Source organism: Hypoxylon fragiforme (assembly GCF_022984875.1).
Source record: "Hypoxylon fragiforme strain CBS 206.31 chromosome Unknown GGS25scaffold_5, whole genome shotgun sequence".
NCBI lineage: Eukaryota > Fungi > Ascomycota > Sordariomycetes > Xylariales > Hypoxylaceae > Hypoxylon > Hypoxylon fragiforme.
Window position 1 is genome coordinate 2,359,111 of NW_026054760.1, and position 17,699 is coordinate 2,376,809.

Below are 17,699 nucleotides of genomic sequence, written 5' to 3' on the forward strand. Positions count from 1 at the left end.
TAATAAGGTAGGCAATACATATTTGTCATATTCAATGTTAGGGTTTCCCCTATGTCAGAGGCAAAAAAGTCCTCATATTTTTAGTTCCTATGCGTGATGATTATTGCTCTGGTCGTGAGAATCGTCGGCGTTTGTATTCCAGCACGGCGATTCCGAGGTACCTACCGTATCTCCCAATAATAGAGTTTAGATGCCCTTCATTGTTAAGCTCGCCTCATGGTGCCTCTTCTATATATATATAAGTGCCTAAAGACTATACTATGAAAAAGCCCCGTGCCTCTTAGAAGGCAAGTACTTGAAATGCGGCTCACGCGCCTAGAACGGAGGTAGATTTGAAATTAACTGTCTATGGTGTTTAATGATGCCCGAGCTGGGGAAGAGGTTGCTCTAGAGCGCCGAGAAGGAGAGTTGGATACCTAGCAAGAGATGGGGTGGAAGACGATATTGACCTCCAACTAAAATGTGCAGTGTTATCTGAGTCACTGAGAATGTATAGTTTTGGGGTGGAAGCTTTGTACTTGGATGATATCTATGTCGTAACACTTCTTACCATTACTTCACGTTATTCGATTACAAGTATATCAAGGCAGAGGCAACAGAGGTACAGTACACATGTAAAGTAGTCCTTTGGAACAATGTAATAATTAGAATATCCCTACCTACTTCCATAGTACTCCCACATGTATATATACACACAATTAACTATAAGGGCGGCAACTCTTCCCTACAAATAGGACACTGCAGTCGAAACCGCATCCAGCCCTCCAGACACGCGCTATGGAAGATATGCCGGCAGGGGGTAACCATGTACATGCGTCTGGCGAACACGCCTGCGACGCCCCCAGCCGTCGGGTCGTCGTCGCCGGCTTTGACGACAGGCACTTCCAGGTCCTCCCTGCAGATAGCGCAGTCGATGACATGTATGTTCGTTCTCTTCCTATCTTTCCCTTCCTCACCTGTCCGGACTCGTTCTGGTGACGTCGGGCTACTCGGCGTAGACACCAGTCCGATTGGCAACCCACCCGCCTCGATATTGTCCTCGCGAAGCACAGGGTGGTACTCCCAGGCCTCGGGCATCAAGCCTTTGGGCACGCCGAACCTAGGGCCGAGGATAGACTGGGCTACCAGGACCCAGATCTGGATCCAGAGCCAGCCGGAAAGCACGATGAAGGCGGTCCAGTCGGTTTCGGCAAAGGCGAAGTTGTTCGGTAAGATATAAAAGTAGGCTACGGGGATCAGGCGCAGCACGGACTGCCCGATGACAAAATGCCATGATAATGCTCTACGGCAGTTGCGGTAGACATTGCGATAGATCTGGGGTAGCCATAACGAGAGATAAGCGAAGAGGAGAATGTTGAAATACGTGGCGCGCAGATTGGGTCGCCAGCTGGCTGCGGCAAGACTGAGGAAGAGGACACACATGCCGATGAGTAACAAACGACCAAATATGTTGCTTAGTTGTGTTCTAATATTCTGGGAGGTGGGTGTAGCATTTGCTGCTGTTGCTGGAGCAGGAAGAGTGGCATTGTTATTATTGTTCGTAACCTCGGCGATTTCAGCATCGATGTCTTGATCTGATGGAATAATAATTGGGGGCGACCTTGGAGGACGAGGTGGGTTATTTACAGGAGTCTGGCGGGAACTAGGAAGATTTGTAGTAGTCATTGCTGGATTCGAGGTAGGTGTAGGTGTACGAGTACGCGTAGGCGTACCCCCAGATGAAGGCGGAACCACATGGGCAAGCCTAGCCCTACTCTGACGTTCCCGTTCCCTCTCCCTCTCCCTCTCCTGACGCCTCCATTCGGGCTCTTGTACTTTGTAGATCTCAGCTAGAAAGAATGTTTCGACAGTCATGGACAAAAACGAGACGCATGTAACTGCCAAGGATGGGAGTAGTGTTGTTGAAGCCGAGAAGCTCCATGCTGCCGAACCGGTGAAGAGCATGCCGTCGGCGAGTAACATCATGCATCCAGTGTGAAAACTTACACGGCCTAATGTTGACGGTGTAGAAGTTTCTCTCATTTGCATCTTGAGTAGTTGGAGTTGCCCGAAGATGATTAATGCTAGACCCAAGAGGAACGTAGTAACGCCGTAGAGGAAAATCTCTTGTTTTACGCCCAGCATGTGTTTTCCGTCAACCGGCGCAAATGCTGGAGGCCCTTTTGTCTCAAGGAAGAAGGCACAATCAGGTGAATATATCACAGCGGACATTTGGAGCCGTGGTATATGTCGGTGGCCAGTTCCTTGAGGGAAACGAAGCTCATTTTCAATGTCGTGGATAGCCTTTGCGACATTTTCCGGTCCTGTGAGACTGGGTTGCACCCCTAGTAGGTCTTGGTCCAAAGGATGGACTTGTACGTAAAGCAGGTATTCACAATGTGGAGATGGGTTCCAAACTTCACCCGGCGCATCTAAATTAGAACTCCAGGGGTCGATCTGGTCGGTGAAAGTGTGTTGCTCTTTCTTCGCAAGCGCCTTGTCTAATGTTCTGTTCAATAGAGCTTGAGTAGACTGGAAGAAATCCGGTTGGGTGGTAAGGTGAGGTAGACCGAAGATGCCGGCGTATTTCTCGCTCGTAGTTGTCAGAAGCATGACCCCCCGGTGAGGCCAATGGACACCGTGGACTCGCATCTCCCAACTGTTCCCAGTCCCTTTTATATCATCGATGCTCACGGTTGCGGACACTTCCCGAGCTTTGATCTCAGCCTTCTCCAACACCATTCTATCTATTTCCTCGGGTTCCGTCGCAGCATCTTCGATATCCTCTATGCGCATCATGATCTTCCCTTCCGTGCCAGTAACATTCCTCCTCCAGTCGGAGCTGGAGCCAGTCCATGCAACGCCTGGGCTAATCTCGGTCAAGTTATAGCTTTCATGGGTTCTCGACGTGGTTGCGTTTATCCTCTGCCACCAACCGCGTACTACTCCCGTCGCATTCTGCCATACAGGTTCGGCGACTTCCGGAATTCCCACCGCGTTCGCACTCCACTCCTCGCATCGGTCTTTGAAACGTTGAAGGTCATCCCAAGCATAGCCATCTTCTTCTCGGAAACCCGTCAGGTTTAAATATTTGGCCTCGGTCTCTGGGGGGTCGTCGGTAAGGCGTGGCGAGAAGTCACCCCATTGGGTGCTATTTAGGATTCCGAGTGCATGTCGTTGGCGGGCGAGTCGGCTCTTTATTAGCGATGGACCAGCTATGAGGCCTGGACCGGAGTCTGGAGTGGTGGCAAGCCAGAATATTAAGATGATGAGGAATATGACACGAGCGTTATCTTGCGGCTGAGGCATAGCAAAAGTATTTATATTATTTCCATTGTGTTTTAATTCTAAATAATAGTCCCGAGTACTTGGTACTGTACAACTATTACGGTATGATTTTCGTGATTGGGATGAATTAATTATGCATTTACAGTATAGTCGGGTATAGTCGTAGGTGCCAGGAACATATTCGAGGCTCAAAGCTCTTGTCGCCGCTAAAATAAAAGTGTCACTGCCAAGTGAGACCTCGGAATTTATCGCCTGACTAATCAGTTGACCTTATTTATTTACCGGGTTAATGCATATACCGTAACTGTATGGATCAGCTGCACTCCAGCAATTAGCTGCCCTCCATTGCTCCTTCACGCGCCGCGACTGATAAATCCATTTAGTTACCAGAACTTAACTTTTTATTTACTTTCGCAAACCTTCAATCTACCCTAGGTACAAAGCACTTGTCTACACACATGTGCATTGCGCATGCAACTGGTCTCTTTCATCCACTAACCTTCCAACCTCCAAACGCAAACGCAAACTATTAAATCAATTCCCGGCAACACAAAACCCAATCCCAACTTCACTTATCATCACATTGGTATTCCGACAATATGTCTTCCAAGAAGGCTGACGAGAAGAAGGAGCCGGGCAACAACGTAAGTCTACCTACCCACCTACTTTGCGACACCCCTGGAGGCTTAAGGCTAACGCTATCTAGGGCGCCGATGAGTTGTCCAACTTGATCGAGGACCTCCTGAACACGTTGTCCACCAAGTTCGATGGAGTCTCTAACGAGATATTCTCTAAGAGTAAGTACTGCCTACATATATCTGCGCGTAACACTTACACTGGGCTGCCCAGCCACCCTCAGGGTACTACGTAATATATTGGATAGGTACTAATTGGGTTACAGTGGATGAGATGGCTAAGCGCATCGACAACCTCGAGTCCTCCCTTCGAGCCGGCGACGACCCCTCTAACAGCTCTCCATCGAAATCCTAGTGAATGCATAATGCATACTACCTAGGTACACAAAGGGAGGAAATACGGTGGTAATCATTCTGAGCATTGCATGGCGTCACGGAGGTTTAGGGGAGTTCGGAAGTAACACATGGAACATGCATGACCAGGACTGAGTAACAAGTCCAATGTGGTTTTACACAATGATGTGCCTCTTTAATTTAGGCTGCTGCTGCTTTCGTTATTCGTTACAGAAATGCCAAATCAACGTTTCTTCTACCTGAGAAGTTTATAGTTCGTCCTTTCCGGTAACCTCATCTGCAACATTCTGGAGGAATTGCTTGAGGATGTTGTTCTTGGCTTGCAGCTCATCCAGCTTGGAGGGAGCTAGGCCACCCTTCCTAATGATTTTATCAAGACGAGCTGCCTCCTTCGCAATGTAGCCCTCATTCTGCGACAACTTGTCGAATACCCTGATGTAGTATTGCGCGTACTTGTACTGCGCATCCTCGGCTAGATCAGCGGCAGCCTTCTGGGCCTCGGCGATGAGGTCGGCCAGCTTCTCAGTGCCAGCGGCATATTTCAGAGCGATGTGGTTCAAGACATCGATAGTGCCACCGGTGGCATCAAGGCCTCCGCCAGGGGTACGGTGAGTACCGGTCTTTTCATTGAGGAAAGAAACGAGATCCTTCTCGGTTCGGCCACCGGAGTAGAGTTCGCCTTCGGTCGAGCCCTTGGGGAAGAATTTGATAGTCGGATAAGAAGAAACGCCCTGCTCGCCGGCAGTCTTCTTGCTGTTGTCAGCCTCAGCATCGACTTTGGCGACAACGACATTGGGCTCGTTGACAAAGTCTTCAGCCAGAGTCTCCCAGGTAGGGGCCAAAGCCTTGCAGTCTAATGTCCATTGTTAGCATAACTAAGATTTAATATAGTAGAAGGCTGGATAACGTACGGCCACACCAAGGAGCGGTGAATGCAACAAGGACATTCTTGTCACTTCCAATGATTTCCTTGAAGGTGGTGTCGGTCAACATGTTCACCTGGCTAGGCAGCTCCAGCTTTCTCTTAGCCTTGACGCCAGTCTTTTCCGAAATGTACTTGGTAAAGCTTTCCAAATCTCGACCGCCATCATAATCAACAGGCTTGGCGCTTTTTCCGTCGAACCATTTGAGGGTAGGGAACCCCTGGACGCCGAATCTCTTTCCCAGGTCTCTCTCCGCATCAGCATCTACCTTAGCGATTTGGACATCTTTAGATGTGGCATAAACTTGAGCTAGCTCCTCGTAGACGGGGGCGAGGTTCTTGCAGTGGCCGCACCAAGGCGCGAAGAATTCGACAAGAGTAGGTTTTCCTGATTTAAGGACGACATCGTCAAAGTTGGAGGGAATAAGGTCGAGGACAGCAGACTTGGCTGCTACAACGGCAGTAAGGCCGGCGAGCACGAAGCTCTTGACAAGAACCATGGTTCCTTTTCTTTTTTTTTTCTCCTTCGGGATTATGAATGTATAACGCCGCACGGGTCAAAAATAGATATGCAGGGCGATAGGGGAATTAGATAGTAGAGAAATAATGTGATCGATCTATATAAAAAAAAGAAAAAGGATTGGGTACGCAAGTAATTGTTTTATCTCGCCGTAACTTGAACGCGTTGAAAAGTAGACAAGCAAGCAAGCAATCAATGAATGCTTTGAAATACAAAGTGTAGAGGTATGCACTATGTAGAAGATGCCACTTTGCATTCAAGGTACTACCCAGGGTAGGTAGATAGATAGGCAGATAGATAGATAGATGCGGGCAGATAGTGGCATCATACCCCTAACCTAACCTTAGGTAGCTTACTGACTTACTAATAAACCTGGAACCTTGGCCTGGATAAAATCAATTGCTTATCGATAACATCGGAACGAACTCACTTACAACTTAATGTGGTCAAAGCTTACAACTCTAACTTGACGCTAATTCTTCGGGGCTAGGGGCAGGTAAGTAAGTAGCAATGTACCTCTCTAACCTTACTGGTATGTAGTACTAGGTACTGACCCCTGCAACCCTTACGCGAGCCACACAACAATTTCGACTCTTCCTAAACCCAAAACTTCCAAATTCTCGCCAAACTTTTTTCCCCATTGTATCTAAGCCATTTTCCAGCATCACCAACCGCCAACCCGAATCCGACCGAACGTTCGTGATAACCAAATATCGCAACATAAAAAACCGCCAATATGTCTCACGAATCCGTCTGGAACTCGCGACCGCGCAGCTACGGCAAGGGCGCTCGATCTTGGTATGTCGCCTCGCCTCCATTTTCAATTTAAGGAGGAAAGATCTATGATTACAAGGGATATCGTGATTGTCATAGCTAACAACTATATTCTATAGCCGAGTCTGCACCCACAAGGCTGGTTTGATCCGCAAGTACGGCCTGAACATCTGCCGTCAATGCTTCCGTGAGAAGTCTACCGATATTGGCTTTGTCAAGGTACGATGGATACATGCCACGATATTGAACATAAAGAAAGAAAGAAATGAAGGAGGCTAACATTCCACCTAGCACCGATAAACGCCTTTTCGGATAGTCACTTTTTCCTACCACGATATCTCGCCAGGCATCGTCGTCGACGCGATTGCGGAAATGGAGTTGTTGGGTTTTCATTAGGAACATGGTTACGCATTTGCCTTGAGAGGCATAGGCATAGGCATCGGCACGGGTCTTGCGCGTGGAGGAGGAATGAGCAAATGCGGCTCTTCAGTTCGACTAGACAACTAGACCACCACGACAATGCCTACGAGAATTCGAGCATAAATTAATTCTATGCGATCCTGTGCGAAAATGCGAACGTGATTATCTTTGGTATTGCAGCACCTTCGGTCTCATTTGACGAAGGCCTCATGCTATTAAGGATTACCTAGGGACTTCATCAGTAGGCGTAGGCGTAGGTGTAGGTAGGGTCATGATATATTCGGTAATGCTAACGTTGAGAATGAGACGATAAATCTGGCCGGATAATTCTAGTTCTCCCTTATACGAGCAATGCATATCCAAATGGCTTTATTGGATCACTACGTTATTACCTACACGGATATTCCAAGGTTCTCTAACACATAATTACCTTGGTACCTTGTAAGTAGGTCCTACTACTACTCTACATGTATGTATGCGGCGATGACATATCTCAAAAGGCATTCCACGTACATGTAACTATCCAAAAGTAAACACCTTTTGACCGAGCTTAGGTCTCCATAAGCTCCCTTTCAAGATCAGCGCCGGCTAAGTCAACTTACCCATCGTACCAAATCTTGGTCAACCTCAGTTCTTCGTCAAGTTCCTTACCTATCTGGGCAGCTGGATAGGTAGATATGTAAGAATTAATTTGCCTACCTGTAAGTTGTATCTTGTCACTGCATGTGAAATGGACACTTGAGGTAATTATTTCCGCGATATAACCGTTCCATTGCTTACATCCTACAAAGCCAACACTACTACAGGTTGCATTATTCCTCACGCATGCATCCGCAACAGATCTTCGAGAGTCTCGTTGGACCATATGCCTATCACCTTATTGTGTTCTCACGTTCCACCACTTATGCCTTATGGAATGGTACTGTAACTACCTAAGCATGGCGGTGAGTCTAAGATTATATTCCATTTCATCATCCTTAGTTACCATCGACCTTTGTGTAAGTTATTCTAAACCTTTGCTTTCATTTGATTTGCTGCCTTTTAACTGTACCTACATAGTAACATTGAAGATGTACAGGGGCCTTATGTAGTGTCGGCATCTATCCGAGCTACTGTAGAAAGACTACATGTATCCATATAATGACTTACTATGTTTGAATCCTAGACAAGAATCCCACGCGGAAGTTGGCCCCAATCATTCCTAGTATACTTGTTAGGGTTATTTGCTGTGTTACTTCGTACATATCTGTAAGGGGTACTAGATGCATACTACCCTAGCACGTAGCGGAAGGATTGGGGGCCTGTTTGCTTCCAGTTCGTTCACAAGTAAATGAAAGAGATACAACAAAGAACATTTCGAAGGAAAGGGGGTGGTTGCCACCTTCCCATAGAAAGGGATATAATTAGGTCGAAATAATGCCGTTGCTTCTTTATTTGGAGAGGAGAGAGTTGCTCGTGGTCTCTCAGCTTAATAACCCCCGTCATATGCCCTCACAGCTTACAGCCCACAGCTCTCGTTGCATCCCAACCACGTAAACTATGGCTGGCTTCCATGAGCTGATTCCTAATGTAATAAAAAGGAGGATAAATCAAACCCGTCCTCCTTTTAAGATTGGGTTTCCAGATCGTGATCCCATCGAAATCACATTCGCTCTTCTCGACAATGCCGTCAACCGGGCTGCCTGGTTTCTTACCGAGAACCTTGATCCGACCGAGGAGACGTTTATATGGATGTCCAAGAGCGATATTCGTTACATAGTATGGGCTATAGCGGCAATGAAGACCGGCAAGGTCGTGGTTTTCCCGTCCTTGAATAACCGGGTCTCTGCGAACCTCCGACTATTCGATTCCGTCGGGGCCAAGCACATGTTCTATGGGCCCGAGTCATCCGAAACTCTGGCGGAGCTCATCGGCAAGGCCAGCAAGATTGTCAAGGCTCGGCCGGGGCTGTTGCTCGAAGACATTATATCACCCGAACCTGTTCCGGACTACCCCTTCGACGAAAGCTTTGAGAATATCAGGAAGAAGCGATTTATGGGTCTACATACATCTGGAACTTCAGGTCAGAAGAGATCAATTTGTTTAGTATTTATTTTGATAATGTTCTCACACGTACGTAACAGGTCATCCGAAGCCAATCTGGTGGACTCACGAACACTTTGAGAATCTGTTCTCACCCTTAGAGGAGGGTGTTCTCCCTCCTGGAGTCGTTGCGGAGAGGCCGACATGCAGTACTCTTGCTAACCACGACGTTCTCGTCGTTGGGTCGCAATCACATGTAAGTTTAAAGCTTATCATATCCATCTCTTCTATGAGGAGAAGCTTGTTCTCTAACTTCCTAAGGCCGGCGCCATGTACATTACGATGATCGCGCTACATGCCGACTCGACGTCGATCCTGATGCACCCAGATCTGCCCATCATTCCAGTCAACATTACCGCCGTGATCAACTGGACAGGTGCTAATAGCATGATCTGCCCTCCCGTGCCTATCGAGAACATGCTCAACTACCCTCCTGGCGTCGAGGTACTTTCACGACTGAAGCATATAGGTTATGTCGGCGGGCCCATCAACCCCGTACTTGGCGCCCAGCTCGCCAAAATCACACCACACCTCTATAGTCTCATCGGGAGCACGGAGGGCGCCCTGCACCACATGGACTATTCGGCCGACAGCACGAACTGGGACGCGCTCCGGTTCGTCGACGTCGGTCAACGGATGGAGGAGGTTTTCCCCGGGCTCTATGAGCTCGTCTTCCCCAAGACGGAAGCTATCGACCGTCTCTACTCCTTCTTCCGCTCCTACCCTGACTTGGAGGGAGAATACCGCACCAAGGACCTCTTCGCCCCTGTCCCGGGCCAGCCCGGGTGGTGGCGTTTCCGCGGCCGCACAGACAACTGGGTCGCCATGGCCAACGGCTACAAGATGGACCCTTCCGACTTTGAGGGGGTCCTTGGCTCGCACCCCGACGTCAAGGGCGTCATCGTGGGCGGCTCCCACCGCTTCCGCCTCTGCCTGCTCGTCGAGCTGCAGGACCACCTCGTCCCCTCCACCGACGAGGAGTATCACAACGCGCTGGAAACGCTGTGGCCCAAGATCCACGAGGCCAACCAAAGCTCCCCCAAGTTCGGCCAGATCCCCCGCGAGCTCGTCCTCTTCACCACCAAGAGCAAGCCCTTCCTGCGCGCGGGCAAGGGCACCATTCAGCGCCAGCTCACGCTGCAGGCGTACGAGGCCGAGATCGACGCGCTGTACGAGCGCGTCGAGAGCGGCATCCTGGTCTCCGACCTGAGCCCCATCACATCGCTGGCGCCCGAGGCCCTCGCCCCCGTGCTCACGCAGCTCTTCCAGCAGGCTCTCGACAACGCCGACGTGGGCCCCGACACCGACGTCTTCGCGCGCGGCCTCGACTCCAACGGCGTCACCATCACCATCTCCCGCCTCAAGGCCGCGCTGCGCAACTACGGCGTCCCCGAGGAGACGCTGCGCGGCATCAACATCGGGCTCATGTACAGCTCGACCACCGCAGACTCGCTCGCCGCCACGCTCTCCGCCTTCCTCTCCGGCGACGGCGGTATCGGCAGCGGCGACCTACCCGACGGCGGCGTCGCCGAGATCCTCGACAAATACGTCTCCCTCGTGACCCCCACGCGCTCCGCGCAGTCCATCGTCCTAACCGGCACCACCGGCTCCCTAGGCACCTACCTCCTCGCCGCTCTCCAAGCCCTCCCAGACTCCCAAGTCCGCCGCATCTTCTGCCTCAACCGCGGGCCCGACGCCCCCGCCAAGCAAGCCTCCGCCCTGAAGTCGCGGGGCCTGCCCCCCGCCGACACAGCCTCCGGCCGCGTCGTCTTCCTCGCCGCCCCGGACCTCTCCGCGCCGAGGCTCGGGCTCCCGCACAGGGACTACAGCACGCTTGCCGCCGAGGCGACGGCGATCCTGCACAACGCGTGGCCGGTCAACTTCCTGCTCCCGCTCAAGTCCTTCGAGCCGAGCATCGCGGGGCTCGCGAACCTCCTGCAGCTCGCGCACGGCGCGCGCCACCGCCCGCCCGTCTTCTTCGTCTCGAGCATCTCCGCCGCGATGGGCGGCGCGCGGCTCGTCCCCGAGGCCGTGCTGGCCGATCCGGCGGAGCTGGTGCTGAGGCAGGGGTACGCGCGGAGCAAGTACGTGGGGGAGCGGCTGCTCGACAGCTACGCGCGCGCGACGGGGCGCAAGGCCGCGGTGCTGCGGGTGGGGCAGGTGGCGGGCCCCGTGGAGCTGGGGGGCAGGTGGAACGAGTGGGAGTGGTTCCCGTCGCTGGTGCGGAGCGCCAAGTTTCTTGGCAGGCTGCCGCGGACGCTGGGGTCGAGCAGTCGGGTCGAGTGGGTGCCTGTCGACGAGCTGAGCCGGGTCATCCTGGAGGTTGTGGACGATGTCGTGCATAGCAGTGGGAGCGGGAGCGGGAGCGACAGCAGCAAGGACTCCTCCGCCGCTGCTGTCGACGGCGCAAAGGTGTACAACCTCGTGAACCCGCGCCCCGTGACCTTCGAGTCCCTGCTCCCCGCGCTCCAGGAAAAGGGCATCGCGGACGAGGTCGTGCCGTTCGAGGACTGGATCGAGGCGCTCGAGCGCAGCGCCCACGACCCGGCTGCGCGCAAGAGGCCCGCGGAGGAGAACCCGGCGGTCAAGCTGGTGGATTTTTATAGGTCGCTTATTCCTCCTACGACTACTACTAACGGTAATGGGAAGCGTGTGAATGGGCATGAGAATGGTGGTGGGGGGGGAGAAGACGATTATACGTGGCAGGTTGATAACACGCTGAGGGCGAGCCTGACGGCTAGCGCGATGAAGCCGGTCAATACGGAGTGGATGAAGTTGTGGGTTGATCGGTGGGGGTTTTGAGTGATGAATGGGGGTTTATAAGATCTACTTAGGTATGTATCTGTAGATGAAGGGATGGCAGGACAGATGGGTGGGCAATGTTGTAAAGTAACGTTTGTAACTTGAAAAATACAAGCAACTATGCTAATCGTTACATGTATAAGTCCCTGGACAGGTGGTATTACCTATATGATCATCATGAGATCGTCGTAGGTTCACTGTGAAGTACGTAACACTCCAGATAGGTAAAACCACTCTTCCATTATTCTATTATATGCATATATCATGCCGTCCATCTATACGGCGCATCTGCGCGACTAGTCTAATAAGTAACGCAACGTGACTGACCATGGTATCTCAGTGATGAAGGACACCCCCTCCCCAACCCATATATCTTCTATCATATCATATAAGACATGGCAATCGTGTTATTGTCTCCCTGATTCGTCATGGGGTGCCCCTTGCCTCTCTAGCGGAAGATAATCCCCGTCTATAATCGATCTTCCGCAAAAGAAAAAACGCCGACATACACCTATATCCTCCCAAGCATGTCGATTTTATATCTTCGTTACACTCTTTCCCAACCTTAAGAGCAGCCCAGATCATGTGAAGACTGCCCGGGTGACTGCCACGCCACGATGCCGCTGACTCGGCATATAGTCAAACCAGCCCCTATAACATTGGACCGCCCAACTAAGAGAGTCCATTTCTCTATGCCTCTATCGGGTAACAGAAAAAAATGTAGATATTAAACCGATTCATCGTGTGAATCGTATCAAATCTTAATCCCGCGCTCAGGGGTTACTAACGTAGCTCCTAGCGCGTCTAAGGTCCTGATCCTCTTCGTCGTCTTCCCTGACGACAGGACCAACGCCCTCGCTCGCGTTCGCAATCTTCTCGTCGTCCTCGCCCGCGTACGCGTACTTGCTCTTCTGTCGGATCCTCGCGCCGTAGATCCAGAACAGGAAGGGGATACCGCAGCAGGCTAGGCTGATGAAGGCGAGGAGGGTGCTGGCCCATTCGTAGCCGAGGCGCGCGTACATCTGCTCGGTGAAGAGCACGACGGCCGCGCCCCAGAATGATCGGATGCACGTCTTGGCTGCTAGCGCTGATGCGGCTTGGTGCTGGTATGCGTCGACGAGGTAGTTGTTGGCGCTGTTGTACAGGAAGATGAAGCCGAAGCCCACGGGGAAACCGCCGAGTGCGGGTCCGACCCAGGAGAGGTGTGGGTATGAAGTCCAGGCGAAGATGAACAGGCCCATGGGGATGAACCAACAGGAGGCCATCATGGGAATGAGACGGAGTTCCGGTGGGGGAAGACCGTTGTGCTTTGCGATGAGCTTACGATAATGGTCATTGACGAGAGGGGCGCAACAGGCCGAGCAGACGACGCCTACTGCAAGAGGGATACTTGGGTCTGTGTTAGCGATCAGGGCCAAGCGACCGTTAAACCGAGGGAAACTTACAACATAAGACCTGTAATGCCGGCAGAATATCCCTTGCCTTGCTGGAAAATAATGGGGAAGGCGACGAAGAACATGTACAGCAAGCCGTAGAGCACGGACATGTATAGACTGATCAGGAAGACGATGAGTTCGCCGAAAAGAAGTTGGAAAGGCCTGATCAAAAAGATGCGCATCCGCTCGCCAAAGGGTCTCTTGTCGATGTCCTCTTCGGTAACGTAGTCCGGGATACCGGTTTCCTCGCGCATCTTCTTAGCTCTTTTCGCAAGGATCGTCGGAGCGTAAGTCTCGGGCACGGTGAATGTGATTAGAACCCAAACGATGAAGGCTAAGATTAGATGAATCCAATATAGCCATCTCCAACCGGCAGCATCGGATAAAAAACCGCCAACTAGGGGACCGACTATTTCCACGTGTTAGCAAGTGAAAAGGGACTCGGGACAAGTTTAGCTATGATAGATGCTTACTTGCAGGACCGATAAAGGGGGCCGCCGAGAAAGCAGCCATCGGAATACCTCTCTCCTCAGACCTCCATAGGTCCGCCAAGGTGCCACCAACGAGTGTCATGGGTGCAGAAAAGGCGATTCCGTCAATGGTTCGAGCGACTAGGAGAGTTGCAATATTCTTCGCGAGAGCACCGGGGATGATGAAAATCACCGCAACTAATAGCGTTGTTCCGTAGATAATACGTCGACCATAGACTTCAGATAGAGGAGCGAAGATCATGGGCCCTGTTAGATGTTTAGTAGCTGTCTTAAGGTCGCCCCTTTTTCTTTTCCCTTTGGTTTTACTCACCAACTCCAAACCCAACGACGAATAGCGAAATACTGAGTAATGCTACCTCCTCGCTGACACCGAATTCTTCAGCTACATCTGCAATGTCTGGTGTGATGACGCTGGATGAGAATGCTACGACAAAGCAAGTGGCGGCAACGACCATGGTGCAGTACCACTTGTATCCCTTGGACCAGTTCTTGGGGTTCTCAGGATCATTTGGGAGAAAGGTGACGAGTTTGTAGCGATTTTCGCCATCTGGTTCTATAGGACCAGGTATGTTTCCAGTCGCCGTTTCTGTGGTGTATTCGGAAAGGTTGGCATCGTTGGACAGTGTTCGGTATGGTAAATTGACGTCCAACTGCGGGTCCCGAATAGTCTCCTTGGTAGAATTACGGGCTAAGGGGTTCGTAGGATGGCGAGCCAGTGAAGCAGGAACGATAGCTCCGTACTTGACTGGCTCTTGGTTGTCATTAGACTCACTAGATGTGTCTTCCATGATGACGAAGTAATTATTAAATCCTCCAAGTAAATTAAGGTGAGGAAAGGAATGAAAGAAAAGGTCTATTTCTATGAGAGTTAATCGCAGAGAGAAAATGGACTCTCGGTAGAGAAGTCAGGGGGAGGCCCCATCCTATTTATAAGAGAAAGGAATCATCTACTGAGCTCCAGGTTTTGTACTAGTTACCCATGAACTTCGGCCAACCTCAACCGGCTCTCTGGGTAAGGTGTCTCATTGGCCGAGGTTATGGCTAGGGTAATAGAAGTTTGAGGAAGTTGTAGAGGAAGTAGGCCGGTGGCGGATCTACAAGACTTCCCATCTAAGTAAGTCCCCATTGTTACGGGTGATGGGATAGGTCGATTATTGAAGATGGCAAAGCTGGATTTAGGCAGGGCTAAAATGCATGGATTTTCGTGGATTCTTTTGGGCGCGACTCGAGTAAATATTTTAAATATAGCTACATATAGTAACCGTATGGGAGATGACTCGGCGAATCTCGGTGTTGTGAAGGATCCACATAGCCGGGACCGTGAGCTCGGGGCCACACGGGTTGCCTTCGAGGACGGGACCATATTAATGGAATGGTTTTTGTTGATTGTCAGAGCAATTCGAGGTCGACATTTAACCTGATCATAATAAAGATGAATACAATCAAACAAGGGTTACAAGATTCCATAACTCAACAAACAAATGACCAGTGGCAAGATGATGATAGTGATGAGGGTAGAAAAAGAGAAAAAGTGGTGTTAAGAGTTTGAAATTTGAATGCTAGAGAAACACGTTCGATGATGGCTGCATGTCTGTGCATGGGTTTATCGACTACAGTTTTAAGTGGGCCATCGAGCCGCAACTTTCAGGGGTCTTGTCCCACTGTTACAGCCATTCTTACATAGAAGGACCCATAGAAATGGAAATCTTAGTGCTGGGATAACCTGATTTGATGAATACTTATGTAGGTACTTGCTAAGTCTTGCTTACCTGAAAGTTAAACCACATGCAGTTGCAATGTACTCTATGTACATAGAATTCTGATTTGTTCTCGTCGTTTTGATGTTGCATTTGTTTAAGACAACAATTGAAGATGCAATGCAATGCAAGAGCAAGAGCAAGATAACGACATGTGTTACCTATACACCACCTACATCCATGAATAGGTGCCTACCTAGTCTCATGAGTCCTCAACCACTTTTAATATTCAATATTATTTACCAGGTAAACACGAGTTACATGAACTTAAAATCAGTAGATTTAATACACCGATCTGACTAATTCTAGTTCTCTTGGCATTGCAAAATATCTCTTCATCTAACAGCGACATCGGGTGACACAGCTAAGGCAGCCAGGGGACATGACCAGGGTGCCATAACTTTAAAATCACGATTTAGTTATTATTATTAGTCGCATAATCTTAACGCTCCAGGGCTGGGCAAGCCCGTTAGTCCGGAGACACGGAGACCCATCCTCGGCAAACAGCTTAGGCGGATAGATATAACTAACTAGTTAGTTAGTTATTGATAGAGATTTTTTTATCGATAGAAGGAATTTTGAAGCTAAATAACTTCTGTGTATGGAATGGAATCCGTCGTAGCCTCGTGGGAATATCAGGGATTCTAAGGGGCATGAGTGAGACTAAAGGGATTTGACTTTTTAGCTACATAGCAATAGTTAGTTAGCTCCTAGTGTATAATAGAAAAGAAGATCTTGTCGATGCCCAGTCTTCCTCGCGCTTACGAAAGGTGCCGAATCGCTTGACGACCTAGCGCCGAGTCGCGACCCCTTTGAAAGCTCGCCCTCACCATTTTCAACATCGTCATCACCGGAATCAAAGGCCAAGCGTAAGAACTAGCAAATGCCAGAAAAACACTCATAAGAAGCTTCTCCCGTCTACAAATCTACCCAGATGAGAAAAGTTTTCACTAGGTATAAGATTACCTATTATGCGAGCTGCAATTTCGAGCCCACGTCAACACATACCATAAGTCCAGGTAAAAAAAAAAAAAGGATAGGACAGCCTGCAAGAGCCCATGTATACAGGTCTGACCGATAGGTACAGTAGAGCCCCTTCCACGAAAGGGCGGAAATTCAATAACTACGTAGCTGCCTTAACGCTGGCCCTACGGGACGGGGTCCCTACAATGGGCGCTAGCCTAGTTACAAGTGTCTCTTTTCTATCGAAGACGGACCCCTAACTAGCACACCGTTCATCTTTGCGGCCGCTAATGCGATTGATGACCTTGGCTTAAGAGCTTACCTACTAACCAGTCTAACCTTAGGCCCAGATCGAAATGAGCCTTAAGTTAAGAGACGTCTCTTAACTGATGTGGGTCACCTGTATAAAATATTCAAAACCACGCTAAAAAATGGCCCTAACCTAATTTGGCACCTTTTCTTTTGCATAAATCCGTAAGACCCCTGTCACTGGTTTTTAAGACCTGTCTGCCATGTACTCTTTTAATTGGGTCCAAGGCTAAACTATAAAGGGTTTAGCGGATGCCAAGAGGGCTCTTAAGTCGGCCGTTAAGAGCAAAAAATAAGACCCCCCTTCTCAAGGTCCCTTATTTTGAAAAAGAGCCCTTAAAGTTAACAGGCAGCTGAATTTCAGCGACTTCAGCTGTAATCCAGCCACAACAGCTGCAGCCCTTAGCCACAACTGCTACAGCCCTTAGCCACAACTGCTACAACCCGCCATAACAGCCACGCAGCTAATCCCTGCATATAGCTTTTCAGTAATAATGCAACCTTAAATATGGCAATATTTTGAATGTTTATTGGGTAAATATTGAATTTATTGAATTAGATAAATTTAATTGAATTAATTGAATTAAATAAAATGGATTGAATGGATTAAATGGATTAAATGGATTAAATGTTGCGATACTGTCAGCTACAAACCGCTGCAATAGTGGCTATTCTGAAAATAGCTTAGATTAATGGCATGGAAGGGAAAAGATACATCTGAATGCATAAGGATTTGTGGGACGGGGCAATGTATCTTTTCCCTTAACTTTCCTTAACTTAAGGCTCATTTCGATCTGGGCCTTAGTACTCTAGGTAGGTAGGTATTAATAGGTGTATACAATAAAGCGGATCCCCACCGCCAGCTTAGTACATGAACCTTTCACACTGGTCAACATAATTCGGAGAGGTTTTGTTTCTTCCTGATAATCTACTTACCTTCGGCAAGCAGTATGTACAGAAAATCCCA

The 17,699-nt window shown here is 49.6% G+C and overlaps 6 protein-coding genes across 6 annotated transcripts; 3 read left to right on the forward strand and 3 right to left on the reverse strand.

Annotated features, from left to right (window-relative positions):
• Positions 1-620: 620 nt before the first annotated feature.
• Positions 621-3,455, reverse strand: GGS25DRAFT_491258 (uncharacterized protein). The gene has a single exon (XM_049261077.1). It carries the CDS (start codon positions 3,286-3,288, stop codon positions 703-705), a length of 2,586 nt encoding a protein of 861 aa, XP_049116836.1. The 5' UTR covers positions 3,289-3,455; the 3' UTR covers positions 621-702.
• Positions 3,456-3,607: 152 nt separating this feature from the next.
• GGS25DRAFT_491260 (heat shock factor binding protein 1-domain-containing protein) lies at positions 3,608-4,396 on the forward strand. Its single transcript, XM_049261078.1, has 3 exons — positions 3,608-3,911; positions 3,974-4,064; positions 4,169-4,396. Exons 1-3 carry the CDS (start codon positions 3,867-3,869, stop codon positions 4,255-4,257), a joined length of 225 nt encoding a protein of 74 aa, XP_049116837.1. The 5' UTR covers positions 3,608-3,866; the 3' UTR covers positions 4,258-4,396.
• GGS25DRAFT_491261 (disulfide isomerase) lies at positions 4,397-6,040 on the reverse strand. The gene is made up of 2 exons (XM_049261079.1): positions 5,168-6,040; positions 4,397-5,109 (listed from the first exon to the last, which is right to left on the reverse strand). The coding sequence occupies exons 1-2, from the start codon at positions 5,676-5,678 to the stop codon at positions 4,505-4,507; spliced, it is 1,116 nt and encodes a 371-aa protein (XP_049116838.1). The 5' UTR covers positions 5,679-6,040; the 3' UTR covers positions 4,397-4,504.
• Positions 6,041-6,070: 30 nt separating this feature from the next.
• GGS25DRAFT_491262 (ribosomal protein S14) lies at positions 6,071-7,295 on the forward strand. The gene is made up of 4 exons (XM_049261080.1): positions 6,071-6,198; positions 6,273-6,496; positions 6,592-6,691; positions 6,764-7,295. The coding sequence occupies exons 2-4, from the start codon at positions 6,435-6,437 to the stop codon at positions 6,770-6,772; spliced, it is 171 nt and encodes a 56-aa protein (XP_049116839.1). The 5' UTR covers positions 6,071-6,198; positions 6,273-6,434; the 3' UTR covers positions 6,773-7,295.
• Positions 7,296-8,205: 910 nt separating this feature from the next.
• Positions 8,206-11,985, forward strand: GGS25DRAFT_287640 (acetyl-CoA synthetase-like protein). Its single transcript, XM_049257528.1, has 3 exons — positions 8,206-8,954; positions 9,016-9,170; positions 9,236-11,985. Exons 1-3 carry the CDS (start codon positions 8,432-8,434, stop codon positions 11,774-11,776), a joined length of 3,219 nt encoding a protein of 1,072 aa, XP_049116840.1. The 5' UTR covers positions 8,206-8,431; the 3' UTR covers positions 11,777-11,985.
• Positions 11,986-12,455: 470 nt separating this feature from the next.
• Positions 12,456-14,583, reverse strand: GGS25DRAFT_287690 (MFS general substrate transporter). Its single transcript, XM_049257529.1, has 4 exons — positions 14,014-14,583; positions 13,686-13,949; positions 13,222-13,621; positions 12,456-13,165 (listed from the first exon to the last, which is right to left on the reverse strand). The coding sequence occupies exons 1-4, from the start codon at positions 14,489-14,491 to the stop codon at positions 12,550-12,552; spliced, it is 1,758 nt and encodes a 585-aa protein (XP_049116841.1). The 5' UTR covers positions 14,492-14,583; the 3' UTR covers positions 12,456-12,549.
• Positions 14,584-17,699: the final 3,116 nt, after the last annotated feature.

Bases quoted from the DNA above. Each gene is read 5' to 3' on its own strand.
- GGS25DRAFT_491258 (XM_049261077.1), bottom strand. From the start codon at position 3,288: ATGCCTCAGCCGCAAGATAACGCTCGTGTCATATTCCTCATCATCTTA.
- GGS25DRAFT_491260 (XM_049261078.1), top strand. From the start codon at position 3,867: ATGTCTTCCAAGAAGGCTGACGAGAAGAAGGAGCCGGGCAACAAC. The intron at 3,912-3,973 runs GTAAGTCTACCT...AACGCTATCTAG, and splicing joins AGAAGGAGCCGGGCAACAAC to GGCGCCGATGAGTTGTCCAA. The intron at 4,065-4,168 runs GTAAGTACTGCC...ATTGGGTTACAG, and splicing joins TAACGAGATATTCTCTAAGA to TGGATGAGATGGCTAAGCGC.
- GGS25DRAFT_491261 (XM_049261079.1), bottom strand. From the start codon at position 5,678: ATGGTTCTTGTCAAGAGCTTCGTGCTCGCCGGCCTTACTGCCGTTGTA. The intron at 5,110-5,167 runs GTACGTTATCCA...AATGGACATTAG, and splicing joins CACCGCTCCTTGGTGTGGCC to ACTGCAAGGCTTTGGCCCCT.
- GGS25DRAFT_491262 (XM_049261080.1), top strand. From the start codon at position 6,435: ATGTCTCACGAATCCGTCTGGAACTCGCGACCGCGCAGCTACGGCAAG. The intron at 6,497-6,591 runs GTATGTCGCCTC...TATATTCTATAG, and splicing joins GGCAAGGGCGCTCGATCTTG to CCGAGTCTGCACCCACAAGG.
- GGS25DRAFT_287640 (XM_049257528.1), top strand. From the start codon at position 8,432: ATGGCTGGCTTCCATGAGCTGATTCCTAATGTAATAAAAAGGAGGATA. The intron at 8,955-9,015 runs GTCAGAAGAGAT...CGTACGTAACAG, and splicing joins ACATACATCTGGAACTTCAG to GTCATCCGAAGCCAATCTGG. The intron at 9,171-9,235 runs GTAAGTTTAAAG...TAACTTCCTAAG, and splicing joins TCGTTGGGTCGCAATCACAT to GCCGGCGCCATGTACATTAC.
- GGS25DRAFT_287690 (XM_049257529.1), bottom strand. From the start codon at position 14,491: ATGGAAGACACATCTAGTGAGTCTAATGACAACCAAGAGCCAGTCAAG. The intron at 13,950-14,013 runs GTGAGTAAAACC...AACATCTAACAG, and splicing joins CGTCGTTGGGTTTGGAGTTG to GGCCCATGATCTTCGCTCCT. The intron at 13,622-13,685 runs GTAAGCATCTAT...ACGTGGAAATAG, and splicing joins CCCCTTTATCGGTCCTGCAA to TCGGTCCCCTAGTTGGCGGT.